This window comes from Epinephelus lanceolatus, chromosome 7 (assembly GCF_041903045.1).
Source record: "Epinephelus lanceolatus isolate andai-2023 chromosome 7, ASM4190304v1, whole genome shotgun sequence".
NCBI lineage: Eukaryota > Metazoa > Chordata > Actinopteri > Perciformes > Serranidae > Epinephelus > Epinephelus lanceolatus.
This window is the reverse complement of record NC_135740.1, coordinates 4,224,945-4,245,050: the sequence shown is the minus strand read 5'-3', so window position 1 is coordinate 4,245,050 and position 20,106 is coordinate 4,224,945. Positions and strand designations below refer to the sequence as shown.

The 20,106-nt window shown below is 41.4% G+C and overlaps 1 protein-coding gene and 1 pseudogene across 3 annotated transcripts in view; one reads left to right on the top strand and one right to left on the bottom strand.

Annotated features, from left to right (window-relative positions):
- The window catches only part of LOC117260670 (storkhead-box protein 2-like), a 128,149-nt gene that overhangs the window by 21,805 nt on the left and 86,238 nt on the right, over window positions 1–20,106 (bottom strand). For all 3 annotated transcript variants that reach the window (XM_033632695.2, XM_033632696.2, XM_033632697.2), the window contains exon 2: window positions 16,145–16,297. In XM_033632695.2, coding sequence (XP_033488586.2) covers window positions 16,145–16,297 — 153 coding nt within the window. The remainder of the gene's footprint in view (window positions 1–16,144; window positions 16,298–20,106) is intronic.
- Window positions 6,385–7,344, top strand: LOC144463907 (uncharacterized; annotated as a pseudogene).

Below are 20,106 nucleotides of genomic sequence, written 5' to 3'. Positions count from 1 at the left end.
ACATTACATTCTCCTTTCATCACCTTTAACTCCAAGGAATCCCACTTCAGATTTGTTATATGAGAAAAGTTATGATTATGTGTTAACTTTTGGGTTGACCTACAACAAAAGGTCATTCATGCACCACTCTCAAGAGTCTTCTTGTTCTTCTAAGTTTGACAGAGAGGGACAGAGGTGGAGCTCTGATTCTGTGCCTGGCCCTAACTGGACCCAACCCACCAGCTTTGGGTTGGGCCAGGCTGTAATACCTTATTATTGAGCATTCTCTTATTTATTGAGAACGCATGTGACAGAGAGAGAGAGGGGGAGAGAGAGAGAGAGAGAGAGAGAGAGAGAGAGAGAGAGAGAGAGAGAAAACGAGAAAGAAGGAGAGAGAAGAGACTGGAAGGTGACTTGGTCAGCAATGTTTCCTTCTGCTTCTCCAGCAGTGGGAGAGATATGTGTAACATGCAGTGAAAAGTGGTGATCATCATCTGTGCGCTGCATCGTAATGGATTGCTGTGCAGTAGATGCACCAAGGGGTGAATCTGTTGCGCATGAGACAACAGACTACTGAAATAAAGAAGAGAAGAAGGAGTAATAGTTTGAGGAAACACATCAGCCCTTAGCTTGTAATAAATGTTTGTCAGGCTCAGGTTGGGAAACTGTGCGGGTTCACATAGGGTCGGGCCTGAATTTTTGGGCCTGATTAGAGGTCTAGACAGAGACCATCTATAGCCCCTTTTCCACTGCACAAAAAAAAAAGCCAACACCACCTGCTAACATCTGTCTTTTTAATGTAATTGGAAAGGCCACTTTTTCATAATTAAGCACAATTTTTTGTGTATATTTTTTTGTCTTTGGAAGTGTTAGGAACTAACATATGCATACGATATAAAGCATCAAAAACATTCCAGCTATGTAAAAAGTAGTTTAAACAATGATCATCCAGTTGTTATAAGGAATTGTCCACTCTTAGTAAACTGAAGGCAGCTATAAGAGGAATCATCAGGTGGGCTTAATGAACCTGTGGATGACAGTGTCTGCATTCACTTCAGTAAACAAATGTCCAGACAGCCATTCTGCTTCAGCCCTCCTCCTATTTTCTTGTCTTTCTCATTTATCCTTTCTGCTTCTTCTCTATTCTCCTCTCCTGCTTTCTCTCATTCTTGCCCCCCCCCCCCCAACCTCTATCCCTGTCTCTCTCTCCTCTCAGTATCTCATGCACTCTCTCCCTCTGTCAGTCTCGAGGTATTACTTCCAGTTACATCATAGCAGCCTTTCAGCCCAGCCAGAATGATGCAACACCATGCAGACAGACAGACTGCACACACAGAAACACACACGTAGAAGCACACACAGAAACACACATAGAATGTTTGTCCATCCCCTTCCCTCTCAATCTTGTTGATCAGAAGGCTGAGCAGAAAAAAGGAGGTGGAGACAGAAGCGGGCTGTGTCTGAAAGCTGCTGTTCTGGAGTCAGGACGGGCTAATCCTGACATCAACACACTCTTACTTTCACATTGTCATACACATCTAAGTGTATGGCATAACATTGATCACTGTCTGCTCTCAGTGTACTGGCAATTTAGGGCAAAAGTTGTACCAGCCATCTTCCATTAATGAGGAGAGTTGTATGAATGAAGGTTTGTGAGAGTTCCAGGTCCACACTGGTTTGTTCAGTGAAAGCAGTTAGTGCACAGCACAGCTATTGATTTCATCTGTCTGAAAAACGAAGTTGCAAATAATCTCTCATCTCATCTGGTGTGAAGTGAAGTGAGTGTGTAAACTGAGGGATGTTTACACAATGGTTAGTTTGGAGAATAATTTTACAGTTCTCCTTCATTTTCCTAATAAGTTGGACTTCTTTTGTTTGCCCAGCCTGTCTGATCGTCTGACTGCTCGAGCTGACCTGTTACACTTACTTTGTACTGGTTATCTTATCGTGTTCCCAGATGTGAGTAACTCACTTGGTAAGTGTAATTTTACTGACAGTACTAGTTTGCTTACAATAACCCCCCCCCCCCCCCCCCCCCAAAAAAATACAATACACAAGGGAGGCGTGGAGAAACTGTAAGTCAGCAAAGTATTTTCAGAAAAGTACTTCTATCCTGGACTTTTTACACCCTTTTAGCAGCGTGCTCGCTTCTCAGAGTAACTCAGTCTCAACTCTCCCTCTCCTCTCTCATCGTGAGCAGGCATGCAGGGGAGAGTCACTATGGTTACATGAACCAGCGTCGCCAGCATCGCCAGACCATTTTATGTGATAGTCTTTGTAACATGGATGTTGTCATGCCCATGAAAATAAATGCAGGTCAGTGTGTGTGCATGTGTGGGGCACAAACAGGTGCATTCACTTGAATGCAGGAAATGGAGTGCTTGATGCTCAAAAAAGAGCCCAAGGACGCCTCTTTTTTACGTGTCCCCTCAAATGTTGAAAGAAACCTACACCTTTGTATCATATACTATATATATATGACTGATATTTGTGTGATCAATTGGGGTGAGCCGATCTAGGCCAAAATTCCAGGGTCAACTTTTTGTCCCAGTCCACCTCTGAATACAACAAACACACCTAAAGCATACCTTAAACATTATTTATTAGTGACAATATTAAACACAAGTATAAAGTTTTGCTCCATTATAATTCACAAGGTTCATGGACATGGACAAACATTTCCCCACATATATAACATGCTATCATTATTAGCATGAGTCTATAACATTTTACATTGCTTAAATAAGCAGAACAGCTAGCGTACTTTTCCTCTACTCATATGAAGCCAGGATAAATCACACACAAGACTTCAAATGATATTTTGGGGGGGCTTCATTGTCTTCATAATTTATTTTTTCTTATCTGTAAAATAAGAGTTAATAAAAGGTTAATTTCCACTGAGGGAAATGGTTTTTAATTTACAAAAATAAACAGGAAGTCGCCGCACCCTGTAGTATTTCTGGGGTGTGCATGATGTCAGGCTACAGTGTAAGAGCCTATGTTGCAAGGACGGCATCAATTCAGTGCAGAATTATAAACTCTGCTTACAATACAGTCTGACAATCCTGAAATTTTTTTAGATCACACAACCCTGTGTTGCAGCATTTTCATTTTGTCGACCTGCTTTTAGATGTCATGTCTACCTTGACTGATTGTGTATAAAATTCCTAAAAGAAAGCGTAAAATGGCAGTAACTAAATTAAACATGGAAAAATACCATTATATAATTAATATATAATATAATCATTTAAATGGCATCTATTACGAGTGAATATTTTATTTTTTATGTTGACATGTGTGACAGTTTAGACACAAACATGAGACTGTTATCAACATCAATAAGCTTATTTCTCAAAATGTTGAATGATCCCTTTAAATTAATGAAGAATGGGAAAATTAACATCTTGTTAGAAATGGTTATAGAGACAGTGTGCAATGTGTATACTCTGAAAACAATGCCCATGAGAGGGGAACACTATCAGCACCACAATATGCAACCAAGGGCTGAAATGCTAACAAAATGCCTGTAGTGAGCTAAAAACATTATTAGAATTATTTTAACACCTTGGTCTCTAGTTTCCCGGCGTGGCGCAGGGTGGGGAACCCCGTGCAGAGCTAATTTCGAGCAGCGCAACCCGAGGCACGCTCAGTTTGGTAGTTTGGCAGACCGAGGTGTGCTGAAAGCTTGCCAGCTGAAACCAGATCTACTGTCAGCGCGGGCGGAGCGCAGCCAGTGTAAGTGGAAGTTTGGCTGACCGGCGGACAGTGCGCACACGTCACCAAAAACTCACAGGCAGGTTTCCAAAATGTGAGGCACATTAACAATGCAATAAATACCCACAAAAACCACTATTCAATGCAACTATCTGCAATCAGCACATAAATGTATCTCTCTATCGACTGTCCTGTCACATCTGATGTCAGATCAAAGGGGATTGGCACCGTTTGCCATGTTTGGCACATGTAATGGAGACCCAACCTGATTTGATTAACACAGCTGCAAACTAATGAGTTCACATCCCTCTCAGCCAACCACAAACAGCCACAGCATCAGATAGGGAGTATATATTCAGCATCTGTCATCTTAGAAAAGTCAAAAGAAAAGAAACAGAGTGAGACTGCGAGAGAGAAAGAGAGAGCGCACGCGCGCGCACAAGAGAAATGCAACATTGATTTACAATTGTGGTGACCTCCTCTCAGGCTACCTTTGCATCATCAGCCCGTGGAGGTCAGTTCGCAGTTCTGTATATTCTGATACTGCGAGCTTGGACCTCCCAGACCAAAACATCAGTTTCCTCTTGGGAGAAGTTTGGCTGCCTGATGCTGCTGCTCTCTTCTGCCATGGCGAATTGAGTAAACTCTCATTACGCCTTCGCGCGGCACATTAAAGGGCGAGGAGAGGGGCTCATTTGACGCCTTCTCTCGTCCCTCTTTCCGACTTGCGCAGGTAGGGGGGACGGAGGTGGGAAAGAGGAGTAGCTGCGCCAGGTGCACGGTGTGCCAAACTTGCAAAATCCGCCTGGCCACACCCAGTTGGCGAAGTGCAGGTGCACTGCGCCTCCGCCTCGCCCGGTCTGCGAAACTAGAGGCCCTTATGTCTACCAGACGGAAAAAAGTTACATTGAAAAAGTCAGTACTGTCCGTCTATCTATGCTTTCTCTTCTCCTTACAGCGCTTGACAGTGTGAGCGTTTCACTCACATTTGCGACTAAAAATAGATGTGTGCGAACTGTAAAAAATATTTAGGGGCACATGCACGCATAAAAAAATCAGCTGAAGCAACCTATATTTTTGTCAACGAAAAAATATGATAATCTAACTGCAAATGTTGGAGGAACTCCAGCCGCCTTCCCTCCTCCCCGTGTGACACAGTTATGGGCGGTTTTCCAAGCCACTGTCGGCACAATGAATATAAGTCCCACTGTCGGCAGGGTGGAAATAAGTCAAAGTGTGGCGGAGGAGACGGACCGGGTTAAGCGGCGGACCTCCGGGGAAGCCCTTTCCCCTCTCCCCACAGTGAGGGACCGTTCTCCAAGCTGCCGCTGCTGGGCAGCGTGGAAATAAGTCAAAGTGTGGAGGAGACGGACCGGGTTAAGCGGTGGACCTCCGGGGAAGCCTGCTCCGTTCTTCCCACAGTTAGGGACCATTCTCCACGGCCACGCTGTCGGCTGGGTGGGAATAAGTCAAAGTGTGGCGGAGACGAGGGACCGGGAAAAGCGGCGGACCTCCGGGGAAGCCTGCTCCGTCCTCCCCGCAGTTAGGGACTGTTCTCCACGGCCAGGCTGTCGGCTGGGTGGGAATAAGTCAAAGTGTGGCGGAGACGAGGGACCGGGAAAAGCGGCGGAAGCCAGGGAAGCCTGCTCGGTGTCACGGTACCGCTGCTGGGCAGGGTGGAAATAAGTCCTGCAGAGTTTCAGAGGACCTGGAGAATGTTTTAGGATAGTAATAACATTATATAAGATAATCATATTGCAAAGATAATAATTATAAGATAATAACATTAAAGACAAAATTAAATTGCAATACTTTTCAAAACTTGATGATTTTACCTTTCTGTACATTTTGTATACAAATTCATTAAATAATTTTGCTTGTAAATGTCTATTTGCATCACGTTTATTACGGAAAACACATTATTTGATCAATTTACATTGTGCCCCTAAAGTTCTTTGTGCGCTCCTTACTTTTTCAACTTAGGAGCACATGTGCTCCTTGGGGAAAAAGTTAGCGTCAAGCCCAGCCCTAACATACTGATCTTGGAGGAATGATCCTACTGAATGGCCAGTAGTGTCATACTTTAATATTTACAACTATTTGATCAAATCACTGATTAAATTCATCATTTACGCTAACAAAGATCAAAAACAGGCATCACACAACTAAGTTAGCTTCAATCTCTACAGAATTTTTGACCAAATTAACAAACAGCCTGTTGCACGTATAGGCATAGTGAGTGTCAGGATCCCACAGTTTTTCCTATTTCTTCTTGCTGATGCCTCGTCTTATTGCTTTATACTTAAACTTGTAAAACCTAGTTATGGATACTTTACCCTGATTAAAGTGCATCACACCTCAAAGCGCTTTTAGGTATTTTTGTGGTGTTTGCTAGCAGAGGTTAATGACAAGGAAACACCTTGTCGATTGACGTGCTGACGTATTGCAGTAAGCGAGTTGTGTCATTTCCAGTGTTTCTGTGACAGCGTCTGTGTACTGCTCTAGTGAATTCTACTAGCCTGCTTTCTGCTTTCAGTTGCTTTAACATCTACTTCAAGTCTTAACCCACACTAGTTCTGTTTAAGCACTTATAGCTCTCCTCCTTTTTACGACTTCCCTGCTAATCTCTTAGCTGTTGTTTGCACGTTACTAGCCTTGTTAGCTACATTAACGTTAGCTTTACAGTTAGCGATGGCTTCTCCTTCTGCTCTTTCTTGCTCGGTGTGCCAAATGTTTAGTTATGCCTCTGCCTCCTTTAGCAACAGTGGTAACTGTAACAAGTGTAGTTTATTTGCTGCGTTGGAGGCAAGGCTTAGTGAATTAGAAGCGCGGCTCCGCACCATGGAAAACCATTCAGTAGCTGCAGTAGTTAGCCAGTTCCCTGTAGCCGGTGCAGAGCCACATAGCATGGCCTCTGCTAGCGGTCCTCCGGTAACACCCGTACAGCTGAGAGGTTGGGTAACCATTCGCGAGAGGCGTAGCTCCAAGCCGAAGCCCACGGCTCACCACCAGCGTGTTCACATTTCCAACCGCTTTTCCCCAGTCAGCGACACAACTGCTGAGGATAAAACTCTGGTTATTGGCAGCTCTGTTCTGAGGAACGTGAAGTTAGCAACACCAGCAGCCATAGTCAAATGTATCCCTGGGGCCAAAGCGGGCGACATTGAATCAAATTTAAAACTGCTGGCTAAAGCTAAACATAGATTCAGTAAGATTGTTATTCACGTCGGCGGCAATGACACCCGGTTACGCCAATCGGAGGTCACTAAAATTAATATTGCCTCGTCTGTGAATATGCAAAAACGATGTCGGACTCCATAGTTTTCTCTGGACCCCTCCCAAATCTGACCACTGATGACATGTTTAGCCGCATGTCATCATTTAATCGCTGGCTGTCCAGGTGGTGTCCAACAAACAATGTGGGTTTCGTTAATAATTGGCAAACTTTCTGGGGAAAACCTGGTCTTATTAGGAGAGACGGCATTCATCCCACTTTGGATGGAGCTGCTCTCATTTCTAGGAACCTGGCAAATTTTATTAGTAATTCAAATCCCTGACAACCCGGAGTTGAGATCAGGACTCAGAGTCGCAGTCCTGTACGCCTCTCTGAGCTTCTAGTTCAGTTACCCAGTCATAGTTTTCATAGTTTTATAGAAACGGTGTCTGTCCCCCGACTACCTAAATTATTTAAATCCAAAATTAAACAAAGAGGAGTTGTGCATAACAACCTCATAAAAATTAAAACCTCTTCTGTGACAGAAAGACAAAACAGGAGAATTAAATGCGGACTGTTAAATATCAGGTCTCTATCGTCTAAAGCAGTGTTAGTAAATGAATTAATATCAGATAATCATATTGATTTACTCAGTCTCACTGAAACCTGGCTGTGTCCAGATGAATATGTTAGTCTAAATGAATCCACTCCTTCCAGTCATAATAATACCCACATTCCTCGAGGCAGCGGCCGAGGAGGGGGAGTTGCAGCCATTTTTAACTCTAGTCTGTTAATCAGCCCTAAACCTAAACTACATTATAATTAATTTCAAGTGTTCATTGTCAAGTCTTGTTCTTAGTCTTTTACATCCGACCTGGAAAACCTCGCAGCCACTTTTATTTGTTATCATGTACCGTGCTCCTGGCCCGTGTTCTGAATTTGTATCTGAATTCTCAGAGTTTTTATCCAGTTTAGTTTTTAAATCAGATAAAGTTATGACTCCCTGGCTACTGCGTTTATCTCATTATTAGACTCCATTGGCTTCAGTCAGGGTGTACATAAACCCACTCACTGTTTTAACCATACCCTCGATCTAGTTCTGACGTATTGAATTGAAATTGATAACCTAACAGTCTTTCCACAGAATCCCTCGCTATCGGATCAATATTTGGTTACTTTTGATTTCTTTTTACTCGATTACACGCCACTCAACAACAGTTACTATACTAGATGTTTATCAGATAGTGCTGTCGCAAAGTTTAAGGAAATGATTACTCCGTCGTTAAATTCAATACCATGTCCTTCAGTAACAGAGATTTCCCGTACCGACTTTAACCTCTCCCGAATTGATCATCTTGTCGATAGCGCCGTAGGCTTGCTGCAAACAACATTCGACTCCGTAGCACCTCTTAAAAAGAAGTTAACAAAGCAAAGAAAGTTCACTCCTTGGTACAACTCTCAAACCCGTAAGTTAAAACAAATATCGCGAAAATTTGAAAGGAATTGGCGATTAACCAAACTGTAAGAATCTCGTTTAATCTGGGCAGACAGTCTCAAAACGTATAAGAGGGGCCTCTGCAATACCAGAGCAAACTATTACTCAGCACTAATAGAAGAAAACAAGAACAACCCCAGGTTTCTTTTCAGCACTGTAGCCAGGCTGAGTGAGAGCCACAGCTCTATTGAGCCTTGTATTCCTTTAGCCCTTAGCAGTAATGATTTTATGAGCTTTTTTAATGACAAAATTCTAACTATTAGAGGCAAAATTCATGACCTCCTGTCCTCAGATAGTACCTATCTAACCTCAAACACAACTGTAAGACCTAATATATATTTAGATTGCTTCTCCCCAATTTCTTTTCAAGAACTGACCGCAGTGATTTCTTCATCTAAATCATCAACGTGTCTCTTAGACCCCATCCCAACTAGGCTACATAAGGAGGTCTTACCTTCAGTTAACACTCATATATTAGATATTATCAATATATCCTTATTAACAGGCTATGTACCACAGTCTTTTAAGGTAGCTGTAATTAAACCTCTCCTAAAAAAGCCCACCCTGGATCCAGAGGTGTATATATAACTATAGACCAATGTCTAATCTTCCCTTTCTTTCAAAGATCCTTGAGAAAGTAGTCGCAGACCAGCTGTGTGATTTTCTCCATGATAATAATTTATTTGAGGAATTTCAGTCAGGATTTAGAGTGCATCATAGCACTGAGACAGCACTAGTTAAAATTACAAATGACCTTCTGATTGCTTCAGACAAAGGACTCGTCTCTGCTCTGCTCGCTTCCTTTAGGTAACATCATTAGAAATTACTCTGTAAATTTCCATTGTTATGCAGATGATACACAGTTGTATTTATCTATGAAGCCAGAAGAAAGTAATCAATTAACTAAACTTCATAATTGCCTTAAAGACATAAAAACCTGGATGAGCACCAATTTCCTGATGTTAAATTCAGACAAAACTGAAGTTATTGTTCTTGGCCCCAAACAACTCAGAGACTCTTTATCTGATGACATAGTTTGTCTAGATGGCACTGCTCTGGCCTCTAGCACTATCGTAAGAAACCTCGGAGTAACATTTGATCAAGATTTGTCTTTTAATTCTCATTTAAAACAAACCTCACGGACTGCATTTTTTCATCTGCGTAATATTGCAAAAATTAGGCCTATCCTGACCCGAAAAGATGCAGAAAAATTGGTCCATGCTTTTGTTACCTCAAGGCTGGATTACTGTAACTCTCTATTATCAGGTAGCTCTAGTAAGTCCTTAAAAACTCTCCAGCTAATTCAGAATGCAGCAGCACGTGTACTAACAGGAACTAAGAAACAAGATCATATTTCTCCTGTTTTAGCTTCGCTGCACTGGCTCCCTGTAAAATCCAGAATTGAATTTAAAATCCTACTGTTAACTTATAAAGCTCTAAATGGTCAAGCTCCGTCATATCTTAGAGAGCTCACAGTGCCATATTATCCCACCAGAACACTGCGCTCTGAGAACGCAGGGTTACTCGTGGTCTCTTAAGTCTCCAAAAGTAGATCAGGAGCCAGAGCCTTCAGCTATCAGGCTCCTCTCCTGTGGAATCATCTTCCTGTTGCGGTCCGGGAGGCAGACACCATCTCCATATTTAAGACTAGACTTAAGACCTTCCTCTTTGATAAAGCTTATAGTTAGGGCTGGCTCAGGCTTGCCTTGTACCAGCCCCTAGTTAGGCTGACTTAGGCCTAGTCTGCCAGAGGACCCCCTATAATACACCGGACACCTTCTCTCCTTGTCTCTCTCTCTCTCTCTCTCGTATCCTATTACTGCATCTTGCTAACTCGGCCATTCTGGATGTCACTAACTCGGCTTCTTCTCCAGAGCCTTTGTGCTCCACTGTCTCTCAGGTTAACTCATATTGCAGCGGTGCCTGGATAGTGTGACATGTGTGGTTGTGCTGCTGCCGTGGTCCTGCCAGATGCCTCCTGCTGCTGCTGCCATCATTAGTCATTAGTCATACTTCTACTGTTATTATACACATATGATTATTGTCACATATGTATACTGTCAGATATTAATATATACTTTCAACATATTGTATCACAGTAGCCAGAACTATAATTATAATATTATTACTTTCATTAACGTTGTTGTAAGCTACTGTCATTACCGTCTGTCCTGCATCTCTCTCTCTGTCTCTCTCTCTTTTTCTGTCTCATTGTGTCATACGGATTACTGTTAATTTATTATGCTGATCTGTTCTGTACGACATCTATTGCACGTCTGTCCGTCCTGGAAGAGGGATCCCTCCTCAGTTGCTCTTCCTGAGGTTTCTACCGTTTTTTTTCCCTGTTAAAGGGTTTTTTTGGGGAGTTTTTCCTTATCCGCTGTGAGGATCCAAAGGACAGAGGGATGTCGTATGCTGTAAAGCCCTGTGAGGCAAATTGTGATTTGTGATATTGGGCTTTATAAATAACATTGATTGATTGATTGATTGACCTTTATGTAATACAAAGTCAATGGAGAGTGATGAATAGTTTTCTCCTCTGGAAGGGGCAGGACTTAAATGTGCTCTGTCTCTATACCAGTTCAACAAAAATAAAGAAAATGCTGGATTGAACAATAAAGTTGGCTGGTTCACAGAAATTATGTTTCTAGGTGAACAGATCACTTGGGGGAACAGCTTGGCTTTGTTCAATGTCAGAATGATCACATCAGTGCTAATGATTTGGATGAAACTGTCCCATATGGGTGAAATTATCCTTCAAAATCAGTCTGAGGAGGTGACTGAGCCACAGATTGACACATTAAAAACGTATTGATAGACTGCATCACAGCTGTGCAGACAGACTGCGGGTGTGTGTGCGTGTGTGTGTGTGTATATGTGTGTTGCCTGGCATTACATCATACAAGCGCTGTTGCTTTGGTGACATGACGCAAATTTTCTAAAGAGGGGAACCCATGCAATGTAAAAAGATGAGGTCCACTATGATACATGACATAAACCATTTACTGCCTGATCCAAAATGAAATCTAACATGACAAGAATTACTACTCAACATTTAAAATTGGAATTTAATGGAATTTATCAGCGTATTGACACATAACTTAGCAACAATTTTAATGACTGATTTATTGTTTAACTTATTCTAAGCCTTGTCTGGTTCTAGCTTCAAATGTGAGGATTTCCTGCCTTCTCTGTTTTATATCACTGTAAACTGATTCTTTAGGTTTAGGACTGTTGATCAGACAAAACAAGAACTGAAAGCAGTACTTGAGCAGTGGAAAATTGAAAATGCACAACATGACATTATAGACCTAAAGAATGATCGATTTACTTTACAGTTAATTAGCACATTTGCCAAGGGTAATCACTGGACTGTGCTGAGGACTTTCAATTTTTTAATTTCATTATAACTGACAAACACTGAGCCCCATGCAAGAAACAATATACACACAAATTTTCTCTTACTTTTGTTCGTATCCACGCATTGTTCTTATTTTGTTAATAACCATGGGTTAAACGGATTCACCTTATTTTCATTTTATATTTGCTCGCCTTCATTAAGAGAAAATTTATGATAAGAGAAAAACATCTCGTTTTCACAGTCCACTAACTGTTGCCTAACTCAAGGAAACTTAAGTTTTACATTTATGGAACAATTAAAAATGCATGAATTTCATATAATCCGATTTAGACTATGTTTCAGAGTAAATATAATGATTGGTTTATTTAATTTCAGGGCTAAAGACATGCTTCCAGTTTGTCCATTGATCCCAGTTACTATAGTTTCAATTACTGTGTGACCCTCTGCTGACCAGTGGTGGTATGTAACATAAGTACATTTACTCAAGTACTGCACTGAAGTACAAGCCTCAGTAGAGCTGTGCAATTAATCATCTGGTGATCGCGATTACGATTTTGAGAACAAACGATTTCAAAATTAATGAAATCGAGGGTAAGCGATTTTTGGTCACGGACACCTGGAGATGTTATTTTGTCTTCTACGGAAGCTGTGCATGCGCAATACTGCCCCCTCCCCTCCTCTCCTCTATTCACTACACGAGCCAGTCAAGTAGGTGAACTATGAATAATGGAGGAGCAGGTGATTACGGAAGATTTCACAACATGCAGAAAATGGCAGAGGGAGAACGAGGGAGGTTTGTCTGTGTGCGTGTGTGTGTGTGCGTGTGCGCACTATCTACACACTATGTAGAGATAGAAATGACATGCTGCCGTGTAAACAATATAAGTCATCAAGTGCGCCGCATAATCGTGATTTCAATTTTGACCAAAATAATTGCGATTACGATTTTCTCCATAATCGAGCAGCCCTAAGTCTGAGGTACTTTTATTTTACTTAAGCATTTAACCCGATGTCACTGTCTTCCTCTACTCCACTACACTATTTTTGCACACAAGCAATATGAAAATATACAGTGCAGCTGAAACGATCAGTCGATTAATTTGGAAATCAACTGGCAACTATTTTGCTAATTTCTTCAGTCAAGTTATTTTTATGTATTAAATTCATTTAAACTGTTCTGCATGAGTAAATTTACTTTTAATATTTAAATACATTTTCCTGTTTGCACTTCTACTTGAGTAACATTTTCAATGAAGAACTTTTACTAGTAACATAGTAGCATTGTTACAGAGTGGTATTAGTACTTCTACTTACGTAAAGGATCTGAATACTTACTCCACCACTGCTGCTGACACAACATTATGTCATTGTTGGGATTTTGATTTTCCTGTAACACCAATACTGACACATCACATTTACTTTGTTTAGGTTAATTTGACAGAACGTTGATTTCACTACTGCTGACATTCTTCTTACAGCCTTTTTGGTGGCACCTCTTCAATTCTTGGACGTGTATTAGAGTCTTTGCACACGGCACAACACCTGCCCTTATAAAGCGTTTAGCATGTTACCTATGCTAATATGTAACTTACGATCAAGTGGGATTCATGGTTTGGCACACCTGGGTCAGAGCAGATTTGGATAGTTGAGAACGTTTGGTACATCTGGAATTTTTTTTTTCTCTTAACAGAAAATTAAGGGAAAATATAAGAGACATTTAAGAGAATGTTGCTGCACAAGGCCCAGTGACTCTACTTAGGTCCCTGCAAACTTCACTCATAAATATAAACACAGTTCAGCTTCTGGAATTAATGAAATCTCCTTGGACAGCCACAGGTAGTCAGGTGCTGGTAAGCAGCAGGAACGTGTGTAATCAGCTTGACAAACAAATCCTGCACACACTGACATAGACTTTACTATACTTTATTTGAGGGAACAACGCGTCTCGCGTTCAGCGTCATCAGGTACAGTTCAGCTTCTGTTCAGTTCCTACAGCAGGTAGGGTTGGGTATTTGGTTGTTATGATTAAATTTTGATTCTGCTGTCAATTCAGGTTTTTAATGATTCTTGATTCAAATCTTTGAGGAGTGGGGTCATAAGAGGTCACATGCTTATTTCACAGGAAAAAATGCACATTTTCTAAACTTTTACACATTCATAGTAATATTTCACTGCATACAGTTTATGGAGCCTGTAAATTAATTGTCTTGGAGAAAATCAGAAAACATGGGTTGAGAATGACGGCTGATGTTATTCGAGTACAGCTCAGTACATGGTGTGCTGTAACGAAAATGTGATTGAATGAGAGAGGAGAGGCCCTGTTTACACCTGTTATTAACATGCCTCTCAGGTGATCAGTTTACAAATGGACAGTTCTAAGCACAGGTGTGAATGCACCAATGCGTCCTAAATGCATTTGGAGGTCTAATTACTCAGACCACATTCAAATGTGGTCTTGGTCTAGTTTAGCATAAAGCCTGGTAACAGGAGAAACAGCTAGCCTGGCTCTGTGTTGGGATCAAAATTCAATCAGCAACACTTCATAAGCTCATCAGTTAACACAGTGTGCCTCATTTGTTTATTCCAGTGGTTTCGAAACAAGGGGTTGCCCTTATTGCAACAGGTGAGAAAGCTAAAAATACGTCTTGACAAACAACAGCTTATTAATCTTTACTTCCATGAAGCATCACTTTGAGTAACCAGAGAACTGAAGAGTAACAATCAGCTTCATGATTAATAAAGTTAAAATAACATTTTTGGATAGTGTCTACTATTCATTCCATACTTGCATGCTCCCTGTCTCTCGCCCTCATCCTCTCTCTCTCTTTCTTGATGTATGCCCTAAAGAAAAGGTCTAAAAGTTTTACAGCATTTAATTTCACATATGCTTAAAGGCATTTAAACAAAGTTTTGTTAAATGGACCTGCATTTGTATAGCACCTTTCTAGTCATCTGACCACTCAAAGCGCTTTTTACACTATGAGTCACATTCACCCATTTACGCACATTCATACACTGGTGGCCGAGGCTACTGACACACTCACACACCGATGGAAGCATCATCGAGAGCAATTTGGGGTTTGGGATCTTGCTCAAGGATACTTCAATATGCAGTCTGGAGGAGCTGGGGATCGAATCGCTGATCTTCTGTTTGGTGGACGACCAGCTCTACCTCTGAGCCACAGCCGCCCCGAATGTGGTTTTGCGTTTAAGTTTTTTTTCTTCTATTAATTTTGAAACTGAGGGGGCTTTCACATCAAGGACCCAGGCCTGGATCTGAGTACACTTGACCCCAAAGTCCAGTTTGTTTGATTAGTGTGAACATTTTGTAACATACCTGAGCATGGTACGCCAATCTGTGCCCGAATCAGGTCATCTGCGCTGCTGTCTGATGTCATCAGACAGCAGCGCAGCCCTTCCCTCACAGACCTAGATCCAGCTTTGCTGCTGCCCCCGACCTGCAGTCAGAGATACTGTGGAGGCAAAGTGTCCTGATGATGGTCCCGAGGCAGCAGTGTCCATTGGCTATGTCATTTTTCTACACTGTAGCACAACAAAAATGTAACAAAGATGATGACATAAGTGTACTAAGGTACAGAACAACATCAAAAATATATGATATGGGGGGCAATCATACTCAAGTGGAGTACAAATCAGTCGTACCTAAATAAAAACGGTAAATTCCCTAAGTTTCCCAGGCAGCACCATCCACCAAGGATGAAGCAAGGTCTGACAGAGGCCTAACAGCATTACCTCCTTGACTTCGCTTCTCAGTGAACACAGCTGGAGCTGTTTAGAGGTGGAAACACTGCTCGTACTAGCCTCATATTCCTGCTTGTGGTGCTTTCCATTCAGATAATGTGGCTCCTCGCTTCCCTCACTCGTATTTCACTCATGTGTTGACTCCTGCATACATAACACCCTCCAGGTGAAACTGCCATGTCCATCAGGGAACAGACACCCTGTCTACTCACTTCCCAGGTCAACAACACATTTTTCAACAAAATTCTATTTAACTCAGAAACATTATCTGGAAAATTCAGTATGCTAATGATTCATTATGAAGATTCCTTTAATGGTGTCACATTATTGATGTATTGATACATCAGCAGTGTTTGAATGTTATGGGTGGTCTTGAGTGTCGAAAGGCCTTTGTTCACCAAGTCCAACTTATTTTATCACTTGGGCATTAAAAAAATAAATACTAACTCAGATTTCATCCACTAGTGTGCAGTGGAACTAGTCACTAGAGCAGTCACATATATAGGCATTAAGAAATACATTTGTCAAACTGTTTTGACTTGAACTGCTGTGCAGCAGTTGACAGAGGCTGATGGGTGGTGTTAGCTGTTGACTGAGCTGGTGTGTGAGCTCGACTCACCTGGAAAACATGTCTGCAGGTGTTCAGTTAGGGCCTCCTGAGTGACAGGCTTGTGGGCGGAGTTCATAGCAGAGATAGCCAATAGCAATACCTCTCCCAAAGGGATGAACTGCGATTGGCTGATGGGGGACATGCTGATGGGTGACACATCACCTGTGAAAAGACAGAAACCAGTCACTTTTGAGTAATACTACTTGAAAATCTGCATTAACAAGGATCTGTAGGGCATATGAACACATTGCAGTCTCATGTCTCAGAAACATGAGAAATAAAATCCCCACCCAAACTAAGGCACAATATGTACTGAAATAGACCCTCAGCAGCAAATGTGAAATACTGCAGTTTGATCAAATGTAATATAATTCAACTATCTATGCCAAGAAGGAGCTTCAAAGAGAACCATAGTCAACTATTAGACCATTTCTCAACACTGTCTAACTTCCCAACCCCTATCTGCGGTCAGTGGCCTCCCCAAGTGGCGGCAATGGGGTTCCATGCCTCTCCCCCTAGTGAAAGTAATTCGAGACGATTTTTACTGTCTTTAAGAGGCTGTGGCATGCTTCTTTTTAATGCTAGCACGAAAGGTATACTTCAACAGCATAATCGAATTCTTGAAATTCAGTTGTGGCTTTTGGTTTTGGTGTGCTACCCCAAGATTTTCTGTGGATCCATTTGGCACTATGAAAACTTTCTGAAAGCACAACTGTCTGTCACACTCAGCTCCAAGCCCACTAGGTTAAAAACAGATCACAAATGTTTTGCTTTATTTTTACAACAAGGTTCATTAGTTTCCTAAAACAGCTGGTCACAAAAGTTCTTATCAAACATTACTCAAACAGAAGGAAATTTGAGTATTTCTGGCATCAGGACTGTGTATGTGGGAGAAGAGTCCTACACTAAGTTGGGTACCCATGGGAACCTGACGGGTAGCCCGCAAAAGCTGTGTAACAGGTAAAAATATGTATCGTGAACAATACTGCGATAATAATGATAACCGTTACATCTCTAGTAACAGGTTTGTTCTGGTACTGAGCTTTACAGGTATGGGCAGGTGCGGTTTTCAAAAATGGACCGGTGCAGGACTCTGTGTGGGAATGAGTCAAAATAAACTATAGTGCATTTGTGTGGCTCATTGATGTGTTTTTAATCATTTTGGACATCAACTTGAGATAGCAGGAAGAGCTGCAGTTAGATGACCTCTCAACCTGTGTGTTTAATTTCTTTCCAAAGATTATGGCCAAACTGTACGTACTGCACTGAAACCTGATTGAGATCTAACCATAATGTGGCCCGGACCACCTCTATATGTGGTCTGGATGATCTAATCTCATTCCAATAACAATGCGTTCTGCTGCAAATACCCCTGCATTAACATGTGTTTTTGCTTATGCAGACATGATGGCTGAAGAACACATAAACACCAGGTGGTAATGGGGTCTAAGTGCACAAATTAAGTCAAGTCCCAAAAAATGTCCCATACTCTGGCTTGTTGTTAAATGTCACTTTGCAGTTCCATGTCCAACCCATTTGGTGGGAAAATGCATGCAGACACTATAAATGCAATGTCAGTGGAAAGGTTAATGTTTGTGATGAATCTGACAATGTCCTCCATGCAAGGGCACTTAACAACCACCACACAGTCTCAGCCAGCTCCACAACATCTGATATTTAACTCAAGGGAAAAAGAAAGGAGACCACCTGTTGCTTTACGCTGGGAGGACATATGAATATTAGTTTAAATCTACAATGAAAAGGCCTGCACACATAAACACACTTCCACTGTTAATGAGAATGCAGAAGTTTTTGAAGAAATAAAGTAGACTGAAGACAACATACTTAAACTGATTAATAGAGTTTTTGAAAAAAGGTAAACCATCAAATCCTTACAGAACAAGCACTGTTGAATTTGACTGAACCAAAACATCGATGGAAAGTATAGTTTGGGTGAAACAGTGTATGCAGAGATGTAGGCAATGTACACTAAATTCTGTAGTGAGAGCTGGAGGAGAATAAGGTGAACTTTGGAGTCTATGTGAGGGATAATGTGCAGCAAGCAGGTCATTATGGCAAAATAAAACCTGAATGGGTGATGCAGGACCCCGACATCAAGTGGACCTTTCACCCACATCTCAAGTCTTATCATGTGACCTCAGTGTGAAAATTTGGCCAAGTGAGAACAGGTGGTTGTATATGGGTCAGGGACTGTAACCCTGAGCTGGCTCCATTCACAATGAACACTGTGACATACAGTTATGAACCCTGACAAAGCATAGCCATGTTATAAGACTCACAGAAATATTGTTGGTCATTGCTAAAAAAAATGTGTTAAAATGAAATCAGATGTCCCCCCACTAACTGGAATGTGACTCTGAAATTAATAGCAGTATACTTTTAGAGAAAATAACTTACTGGTTGAGGAATAAGAGTAAACCATAAAAAAAGATACGGCAACCCTTCGTGAATTATATGGAAAACCTCCAATCGCAGCAGATTGGTTGTGTCTCCGTATAGTCTTCCTATATTAAGGATGTGCTTCATTGTAGGATCCTTGAGGTCAGATGTTGCCCTGTGTCTTGTTTAGTTGGATTATTTTCTAGTCTTTGCTGACAGTGTCTCTTTGATTTGGATTTGTTTATTGTTAGTTGTCTTGTTGACTCTGTTCTTTCAGCATTAGATGGTGTTGTTAATGTGCTAACTGGCTAACTAGCATCAAGATGGTCTTCCAGTTTCTCTTTTTGAATGAGCATTACAGACGACTACTGTCTGCTGGTATAGAAGGTATTTCCCCTCACACAGGCGCCACCATACGTGCCAACAAGCCATTGGTTTGGTGTTTTTCATGTGCAGCTTTTTGGCTGAGACACAGCAACATGAGGTGATGCAGCAGGGGGCTCTTCAGGGCTCGACAGTGTGAGCGTTTCACTCGCATTTGCAACTAAAAATAGGTGTGTGCGAACTGTAAAAAATATTTAGGGGCACATGTGTGCATAAAAAAATCAGCCAAAGCAGCCTATATTTTTGTCATTAAAAAAATATGATAATCTAACCACAAATGTTAGAGGAACTCCAGCCACCTTCCCTCTTCCCCGTGTGACATGGTTATGGGCGGTTTTCCAAGCCACTGTCGGCACAATGAATATAAGTCCCACTGTCGGCAGCATGGAAATAAGTCAAAGTGTGGAGGAAGCGGCGGACCTACGGGGAAGCCTGCTCCCTTCTCCCCGCAGTTTGGGACCGTTCGCCATGGTACCGCTGCTGGGCAGGGTGGAAATAAGTCCTGCAGAGTTTCAGAGGACCTGAAGAATGTTTTAGGATAGTAATAACATTATATAAGATAATCATATTGCAAAGATAATATATATATAAGATAATAACATTAAAGACAAAATTAAATAGCAATACTTTTTCAAAACTCGATGATTTTACCTTTCTGTACATTTTGTATACAAATTCATTAAATAATTTTGCTTGTAAATGTCTATTTGCATCACGTTTATTACGGAAAACACATTATTTGATCAATTTACATTGTGCCCCTAAAGTTCTTTGTGCGCTCTTTCAACTTAGGAGCACATGTGCTCCTTGGGAAAAAAGTTAGCGTCAAGCCCAGCTCTTGTCACCAATACTTCTCCGATGACAGTTTTGTGTGTCTGGGTCACAACATGTCGTCAAAATGTCACACTTGTGCCACCCATGATCCCGTCCTGCCAGCCATCTTGTTTATACAGACATTATTTCCACTCTTTTACTACTCTAATGCTGGCTTAAAGGTTTGACAACCCGGTCCCCAAATTCCGTGATTGTACCTTATATACAGAATGGTGAGGAGGTATAACGGTGTGAAATTCCTGCTTTAAAGAGGCAGTGTAAAATTGGCTATAGAGTACATTTCAAAGACCATTAAATTGGTAATTATACCATACTGACTTCTACAGTTTTGTACACAGTATATGATGAGATGA